The following is a 9,115-nucleotide window of genomic DNA, read 5'->3' as shown; positions in this document are numbered from 1 at the left end:
ACGCCATTGCATGTTTTCTTTGAGTGCAACTTTGCAAAAGCCGTTTGGTGTGGTATTAATTGTACAGAGATGGTGACAGATGTGAGTTACTCTACTGGGCATGTTTTTCCTTTAAGAATGGTTAAGATGCTTGATAAAATCAGGACAAAACATGAAGGAACTACGCAAGTTTGCTTGCTGGGTATGGGCTTATGGCATATTTGGCTGGCTAGAAACGATTCGAGATTCAATCATAGCACACCAAATCCTATTCTTTATGTCAGGAAGATTGATCATGGTATGATGCAATTACTGCATAATATTTTGGCAGAGGGACTTTAGAAACAGACTATTGCTTTGTATGTTAAATGGCATCCCCCTAGTGATGATTAGGAAAAATTAAACACAGACGGAGCAGCTATTGGAAATCTAGGATTTGGAGGTGTGGGGTGTGTTCTTCGCAAGGCTAACGAACACTTCATCATGGGGGCAGCAATACCAATTCTACATACTACAAACAACCTTGCAGAGTTTCTTACTATGCTCTATGGGATTAAATTGTTGGGCAGACTTTGAATAAGAAAAGTCATCTTGGAGACGGATTCGCAAATGTTATTCAAATCTCTTATTAATGGGGAGCTTTCTACATTAGCTTTTGAGAAAAATCAGTACTGAGATTATTTCCTTGCTAACCACCTTTGAAGAGTATAAGATTGAGTGGTGTTATAGAGAAGGAAACTCATGTGCCAATAGCTTTGCATCTTACGCTGCAAATTTGGCGGCCAAGGATTCCTGGAGGCAACAACCCACTGCTGAAACCTCGACGTGGACGTTAGATAATTTAGATTTCTTGCCTCAGTTTTCTTTTGTATGGTTGTTTAGAGCACCTATTTTTGCGGCTAGAGATATCGCATTTAATGCTCAGGGACTTTGTAAATCTCGTATTATGTTTACATAAATAAAGTTTATTTCCAGCAAAAAAAAAGTATGTAGGTCTTAGGTGTGCATGGGTCGGGTCAGTTCAGTTTTAGGTTGAAACCGATATCCGAACTGATATTATTGGTTTAGGTGTTACAAAAACCAAACCAAACTGTCACCCTATGGCTAACCGACCCAAAACTAAACCTCCCTATTTCTACATAATTGAAAACTGATCTGAACAATTATGTAACCAAACCGACCTTAACCTTAACCAAACCGAAAATTATTGTTGAATAATCAAGCATGTTATAAGTAAAAAAAATCGACTTTACTAATATTGGTAATAATATGCTAATATTGGTAATAATATGGTTCGGTTCGGTTATATATGATTTTTAATTCTAAAAACCGATAACCGAACCAACTATGTCAGTTTTGTATTTTTTTTAAATCGAACCAAAACGATTATAGATGGATAACCTACCCAATTCACGTGGTTCAGTTCGGTTCGGTTGGTTTGAACAGTTTATATGGTTTTATGCATACCCCTAACAGTATGGGTTGAAAAATGCAAATTCCAAATTTTGGTCGGAATATGTTGGAATTCCGATTTTAGAAGTTGGAATCCAAAATCCTAAACTATGGTTGTATCAACCGAAAAAACCGCTTCTATGGTTTGGAGATTCTTCACAACATTCAATTGTTAAGGTGATCCTTGTTAAAAAAGAAGGATTAATTTGTCTAAACTCCCCACTTTTGTCACTACTTTATAATAAACTTTCTATATTTGTAAACATCATGATTTCCTCCTGTTCCGTTTGACTTTCATCCAAGTTCCGTTGGTATTTCACCTACTACCAAAAATACATTTTGGTTTGATGGTAGAGTCAAATGAAAACATTATTTTTGGGGTTTAGACAAAATGAAATACTCTTTTGGGGTTTAGACAAAATGTAATCTATTTTTAGGAGGGGTACTTTTGGTATTAGGTGAAATACCAACGGAATTTGAATGAAAGTTAGACGGATGTTTACAAATAGGGAGTGTTTACAAAATCGTGATGTTTACAAATGGGGAGTGTTTACTATGAAGTTGTGACAAAAATGGGGGGTTTGGACAAATTTACTCTCCAACGAATTTACTTTTAAACGTATTTACCAACTCGCCAAAGTGCCCTGTACCCCATTCCCACAAAAATAAGAGAAGACATTTTAATGGCAGCGTGATCGAGCAACTGAGCTGTGTGAATGACGCAAATGAATCTATCTGTTCTAGCTCATTGACTTCATTGCAAAATTTTAAGGAAAATTAGTTGTAATGACGGAAACACCCTAATAAAATGTGATGTGGAGTGAAATGCTTCAGGACAGAATCTGGAAAAACTAGCCAATATTAGATGCCATTGTTGAGTCGTGAAAGCCTTACGAAATGCATTACAAAATAACCGTTGAAGATTTTTATGATTGTTTTTAAGTAAACATGTATGCCACATCCAGGTTTGTTTTAATATTTCATACCAGTGTGTCAACTCTAGTCATTATATATTGAGATGCTTCTTCATGGAATCTCTGTACGCATAATCGTTATACACCTACCAAAGTGTAAAATGGTGATTAGCAAAGGACCAATTGTTCCATCAAACATATCAAATGAATCAGATTACAACAGAGTTGAAGAAGTTAAAGCATTTGATGAGACAAAAGCTGGTGTTAAAGGACTAGTTGACTCTGGTCTAACAAAAGTCCCAAAGATGTTCTTGTTACCTCCAAATGAACTCAATCAGAATCCAAGTTCCAGTCTAACTGATTTCCAGATTCCGATAATAGACCTTAAAGGAGAACACAAAAAAGTCGTTGATGCAATAAAAGTTGCATCAGAGAAGTGGGGATTCTTCCAAGTTGTGAATCACGGCATCCCTTTAACTGTCTTGGAAGAGATGATTAAAGGGGTGATAAGATTTAATGAACAAGATGGTGAGGTACGAAAAGAGTTCTATACTCGTGATCGGAAGAAAAGAGTGATATTTAATAGCAACTTCCATCTTTATACTTCTAAAGCTGCAAATTGGCGGGATTCAATGCTTGCTGAGGTTTTCAATCCTGATCCATTGGATCCTAATGAATTACCGGCTGCTTGCAGGTGAGGTTTCACACTTTTGCTAGTCCAAAAGTGAATAGCAAATGTATCTTAGCCTTTTTTTTTGCACTCAAGTAAGGAATTTGTATTGGAAAAAAAAGAATGTTGTGTTACAATTAAGGTGGATGATACATGAAAAAACTGATGGACTTAGCAACACCTAAAGTAGGACCTAAAGAACTCTCAACTCTAGGTACAAAATTACGCCCAGTGTCACACCAAAGTCTGCTCCAAAGTTGGCCTCACGCCAGTTATGTATAGTCCCCAGCTTGTAAGCATTGAGGTTTTCCTCTTCCATCTAGCTCTGATATGATCTTCCAAACCTGCCTCTAGTTCCTTTTGTACGTATTAATTTTTCCAGTGCAGTAATAATGGCCATGTACTCAGCTTCAAAGTTAGTAGACACTCCTAATCCGATCCTTGTGCCAAGACACCAATGACCTAGTACTGTCCTAGATAGCTCCAGTCCCGGATTGCCAATGATCGATCTGCGCTGATTTTTATTTCATTATCTTGAGGCAGTATCCAGTTGACTTCTTAGATAACAAGAGCTCTAACTTCTAGGCTTGTATTTGACTCCCAGTCTGTTTAGGACAGCCAAGTCATGCACAGTGTTGAACATATATGGTAGCCTTGCTCAGATAAGAAGGCAAGAAGCCATAGTAATGCCTTGTAACAATTTTTTTCTGAGCTGAAGCGTGTTTAACATTATGTGTAAATAAAAGGATAATCCAACTCTGAATTCAAGGAAGGCTTAGATACAGAATCTTGGGAAACAATTTTCCTAATGGTTGTTTTGAACAAATGCATAATTCGTAAGATTAAGTGTCAGTGGACAATGAAAACACTAGATCCTGTGTCTTGCTATGAGATGTGTATGTATGTCACAAGTATTTTCTTGTTTTGGGGTTGTATAGATCACAAACCATATGCTGATTGTAGTATGTAGAATCTGAATTTATATGGCTTTCTGAGGAGTTTTGATTGCTTAATGACTTTACCTAGAAGTCTAGAACAAAAAGAAACAAATTCAATCATCAAGTAAAAGGTGTTCAAGCGAAGTCAACAATTGATCATTTTGCAATTCATTTTGGTGGTTGTATCATTCACAGAGACATAACCATTGAGTATGCAAAGCATGTCACAAGTTTAGGAGATGCTCTACTCGAGCTGTTATTGGAGGCTCTTGGGCTCAAAGCCGATCATCTGAAGCAAATGAAATGTGGGGAATCAGTTTTACTAGTCTCTCATTACTATCCTGCATGCCCAGAGCCCGAGCTAACTTTAGGTACTTCAAAGCATACTGACGCTGGATTCGTCACTATCCTTCTCCAAGATCACATTGGCGGTCTCCAAGTTCTTCATCAAAATCATTGGGTTGATGTGAATCCCATTGCAGGAGCTCTTGTAGTAAACATTGGGGATTATATCCAGGTATATTTCATGCTATATGCAGATTGCAACGGTTACAACGGTTACAATCTGATCAAGTTGCACTGCCAAACATTCGTTTAACAGTAGTATTTTTTTCTTCTTTCTATCATGCATGCAGATCACTTCCAACGCCAGGTTCAAAAGCATAGAGCACAGGGTGCTAGCAAACCATATTGGGCCAAGAGTATCAGTAGCATGTTTTCTGACTGGCCGTTCCGACATGACCATCGGACCCATCAAGGAACTGATTGCTTCCAATGAGGGGCCTGTATATAGAGATATTTCAATTAATGAGTATTTAGAAGATAAATGTGTTCAAGCAGTTGATGGAAAGTCTCGTCTGGATAATTTTAAAATCTGATGCAAATAGTAAGAATGATACATACTAGAAAAAATGATTCTATCTTGAATAAAATGAAGAATACTCTTTTCCTCAGTCAGATTTATTTTAGCGTTCTTATGTCTAACATGCACTAGTATCTCATTAACGACTCAACGTTTTAAGCGTTCTTAAGTTAAAAGTAAAAACTATTGACTATCTTATAATCACAAATTCACAACAATGTTAGACTAGTACATATTTTCGAGGTTGCAAACAACCTACACTTGAGTGAGAGCAAACTTGATTTTATGTAGGTGATGATTGGGGTTTAGTGTTCATAAATTTGGAGAATGTTCTTATTGTTATCCGTCTCCATTTCACTCTGCGTTCAGTTGCCTATGCACGCGACCGACATTTCTGCAAAAGCACATAACACTTATCAGATCAAGTCTGGACAAATGAGTTGCATGTGTGCAACTATTTAGTGTTCTGTTTTTTTTGCATTTTCCACTGATCCAACCTTGATTCTTCAAGATTAAAGACTAATTAGATACAGATGTACATTGTTAAAGAACAAAATTTGATCCCTTGATCATGATTTAGACCAAACCCAAAGTGGATTAGTACCTCAAAGTTGCAGGAATCTAGACTTTCCAAGTCCTTCACTAACACAAAAGAAAGAAACAACCTTGAGAATGAGTATCTTCCAACTGGAAAGCAAAATGTATAGCAACCTTTCAAGACCAAATGTCTACCAAATGAAGACTCTTCTGACTGGTCCCAAAACTTGCTGCAGACTTTGATTTTATCACCAAATACTGTCAGTAAATAAAGAAAAGAAAAAAAAAATCAACTGTCATTCTAGTGAAAGACAAGGGCTCATTTTGGTAAAGTACCCAAGCAACAATAACAGCTCAAAAGTTCACCACCATAGATGAGAAAAGAAGCAAAGAAAAAATAAAATGGCAGATGAGTATTTTGAACCAAACCCAAGACCATCACTGTTAAGAAGAATATTGAGCAAAAGAAGAACATGGGTGTGTTTGTTTATATCAGTTTATGGTCTACTTCTATCCTTATCATGGAATTTACTTCATTCCATTCTTGACTGGTATAATTCCACAACTTCTTTAGCTGCTTCTAGTTCTAGTACTAGTACTGCTACTTCTTTTGGGTGGCCAGCTCTTTATGCTTCTGTTTTATTTGGTGCTGTTTTTGGTTTGCTTTCTATGGCTGCTGCTCTTGCTATTGCTATACCTGCTACTGTTGTAACTTGGATTACTGTTTTAGTACTACTTGCTTTTGCTGGTAAGCCTAGAAGAGCACTTGTTCTTGAAGGAAGGAAAATTACTAAAGATATTGTTGGGTTTGTGATCAAGATTGTTATTAAAGAGGGTAATATTGTTGCAGCTGTTTGTGCTGTGATTGGGTATTTTGCTCTTACTGGTAGAAGGAGTAGAGATGATTGATTGTGAGTTTGGTTTTAACTAATTTTAAAATTAACTTTCTTGTTAGATGTATGTTTCCATTGACTTGTAACAGTTTTTTTTTTTTTAATGTATTAGACCAGATAGAACTAATGAAAATTTGAGATTATGAGTAAGATCTTGGTTACCCTCATGGAATTTTTTTGTATATATTGTAGTCAGTAATGTGTAAAGATGGTTTTTCTCAAGTGGAAATTTGTTGATGTTTGTTCCTTATCTTGTTTTTCTCACTGCTTTCTTCCAAATGTAATTTGGAATGAGATGGGGTGTATTTTATGATCTGTGATTACTGATTGTTCATTTGTGTTTAAAGATGTAAAATATATATATTTTTTTTTCGATAAACAAGATGTAAAAAGATTCAGAGAGCACTAAATTGGTTAAATTTTTTGGGAACACTCTATGAACAGTATGAACTATGTTGAGCCAATTTTGCGCTGGTCAGGTTTCAGCAGCATTGTGATCCTCTTCTTAGCTATAAATTTAAACAACATGCATTTGGGCAAGAGTAACACTTTCCTTTTATGCGATTCTTTAAGTTTTAGCTGGTGTCCGTGTATTTTATGAAATCGAAAGCTTCTGAGTGCATATGGTTACTTGTTTCTTAGATTTGCAAGAACAGCAAGTTCCGACTTCTGAAGTCCTCTGATCCTCTCTTTGTTTGGGATTTTATAAACGGGATTGCATTTAACAGGACTCGTATCAGTAATAAATTAATGGCTCTAACTCTATCTATTATATAAGAAGCAAAATAATGAACTTGTGATATTTTCATTACTCATTACCATAAGTCCATGAGAAGTTAAGATGGATTACAACCAGAGCAGTAATTGCAATACAAAACCATTAATGTACATATTAACCCAATGTCATCTTGTTATGAAGATTATGCAGTTAGGAGCATTGTCCCATCTACACCAACACAAACCACAGATGGCAGGAAGTGAGAGCCTCAACTAGAAGGCTGAGTTCAGCTAAGAGAAGAGTAGGTAAAGAATGACAAGATATGGTATTTCATTGTGTAGCCTTATTTGAGAAAGGAAAGAATCAAGGTATAGAGTTGTCCCCAGTACTCCCCCACTATTGTGGCATTACTCTGCTTGAGAGTCACGAGTAGGTTCAGATGAAGTTACTGATTTCAAGTATGCAATGAGATCGGCATGTTCTTGAGGCCTTTTAAGTCCATGAAATACCATCTTTGTTCCAGGAACGGACTGCAGAGCAGAAGAGGTACACATATCGAGTTGTATGAGATCCAAAGATCATATTTAAGTAAAGAAAATTCAACATTTCAAAGCTTTTGAGTTTAATTGCTTATACAGATGAAAAATATGTACAACTACACACCTATAAGCTATTATTCATTTCTGCCCGGTAGAGATTGAAAAACCCAAAACAAGAAACTTGTTTAGTGAGTTTTTATCTGAATAATTCCTCTACTAATTGATGTAATTCTAAGTATCCTTAGATATATATTATAGTTATACCTTCTTGGCTCTATTTTTCAAGGCTTTACATAGTCTCCAATTTTTTGTAAACTCTATAATTATGGGAAAAAAAAAAGGAATTCCAAATTTTTAGATATCCTTAGATATATATTATAGGTGTACCCTTTTAGCTGTTGTTATATCGACAATTGTTTTATTAGAAAAAATATTTGCAAATATGCATAACTATTATATTTTTTTTAGTGTTCACAGGGTCTCCAATATTTGTAAAACTCTTTGGCTAATTATGAAAAAGTTTGAGACAAATAAAATAAAATCAGACAAATAAGGAATTTCCAACTTTGGGCTGGACGTTTATACTCTTTTTATTTCCTTGATTTTCAAGATGGTTAAGTTGTCAAAATTAAAATTATCTCATTTGTTTTTTACTAAGGCAAGCAAAGCAAAATACTTTTCAAGACCAAAAGAGATATGTTCTAAGCTAGGGTATCCTATGTTTAAGCCCTTCTATGCTAGAGAATATGATTTGAATGAACTCATATAACTATATAATCTTCATCAATAGATTTAAGAGAAGGCATGTCCCACAACAAAAGTAGTAAGTAAGAATTTTTATGCATGCCCTTCTACTAAAAAGACCTTTAGTCCCGTGAAATAGACTATACATGTACATGAATTAATATTGGAGATTTAGCAAAATAATAATAATAATAATAATAATAATACCGAGGAGGAGAAAAAAATCTTTCTTACGGTTTGATTACCAAGATATTAAATCACAACAACAATAAACGCTCAAGCAAAGTAGTACTCTTTATGGAAAACATGTTGAACTGCATATATGCCTACATGGGATAATGAAAAGCCCTATTTGATATACAAAATACAAACCGTGGTTCAAGAGGCCGGTGGCGATTCATCGCCAAGATGCATTTTCAATCTCGTGGTTTCTACACTCTTCTCTTCCACAATAAATCCATCCCCTAGAACCTATTGTAGTTTGTTTGCTCATCCGACTTTCAAGGACGTTCTCCCAAGATTCTAATCATGTCCTCTTGATGTAAAACCTCCTTCTTCCAACAAACAGCTTTTCAAAGAATCTCGAACCACATGCTCTTTATGCTCGCTCCTTTATTAGTCTACATCAATAAGAAACCATTGAAAATAGAAAATTTCACGAAGAACTCTTATGAAGTTTTCAATCCTCTTTAGTTTTCTTTAAAGGGAGATGGTTGATTTGGTGATTACTTCTATTTTTATACGACCATTGACTTTTCGAATTTCGTGATTGGTGATTGCTTTTATGAAATAATGTTTATCACAGAGATAGGATTTGGTTGAATTTCATGAGTAATCACCTCCCTAAATGTTCCATGTGCTTATTAAAA

General features: G+C 35.5%; 2 protein-coding genes across 2 annotated transcripts; both read left to right on the top strand.

The window, feature by feature from the left end:
• Nucleotides 1-2,245: 2,245 nt before the first annotated feature.
• Nucleotides 2,246-4,906, top strand: LOC147476363 (1-aminocyclopropane-1-carboxylate oxidase homolog 1-like). The gene is made up of 3 exons (XM_086581757.1): nt 2,246-3,039; nt 4,149-4,470; nt 4,589-4,906. The coding sequence occupies exons 1-3, from the start codon at nt 2,450-2,452 to the stop codon at nt 4,829-4,831; spliced, it is 1,155 nt and encodes a 384-aa protein (XP_086437883.1). The 5' UTR covers nt 2,246-2,449; the 3' UTR covers nt 4,832-4,906.
• A 514-nt stretch (nt 4,907-5,420) lies between these two features.
• Nucleotides 5,421-6,495, top strand: LOC147476362 (uncharacterized). The gene has a single exon (XM_086581758.1). The coding sequence runs from the start codon at nt 5,755-5,757 to the stop codon at nt 6,259-6,261; it is 507 nt and encodes a 168-aa protein (XP_086437884.1). The 5' UTR covers nt 5,421-5,754; the 3' UTR covers nt 6,262-6,495.
• The last annotated feature ends 2,620 nt before the right edge of the window (nt 6,496-9,115 follow it).

Source organism: Coptis chinensis, chromosome 9 (assembly GCF_015680905.1).
Source record: "Coptis chinensis isolate HL-2020 chromosome 9, ASM1568090v1, whole genome shotgun sequence".
Taxonomy (NCBI): Eukaryota; Viridiplantae; Streptophyta; class Magnoliopsida; order Ranunculales; family Ranunculaceae; genus Coptis; species Coptis chinensis.
This window is presented reverse-complemented; position numbering and strand designations above follow the sequence as displayed.

Bases quoted from the DNA above. Each gene is read 5' to 3' on its own strand.
- LOC147476363 (XM_086581757.1), top strand. From the start codon at position 2,450: ATGCTTCTTCATGGAATCTCTGTACGCATAATCGTTATACACCTACCA. The intron at 3,040-4,148 runs GTGAGGTTTCAC...TATCATTCACAG, and splicing joins GAATTACCGGCTGCTTGCAG to AGACATAACCATTGAGTATG. The intron at 4,471-4,588 runs GTATATTTCATG...TCATGCATGCAG, and splicing joins ACATTGGGGATTATATCCAG to ATCACTTCCAACGCCAGGTT.
- LOC147476362 (XM_086581758.1), top strand. From the start codon at position 5,755: ATGGCAGATGAGTATTTTGAACCAAACCCAAGACCATCACTGTTAAGA.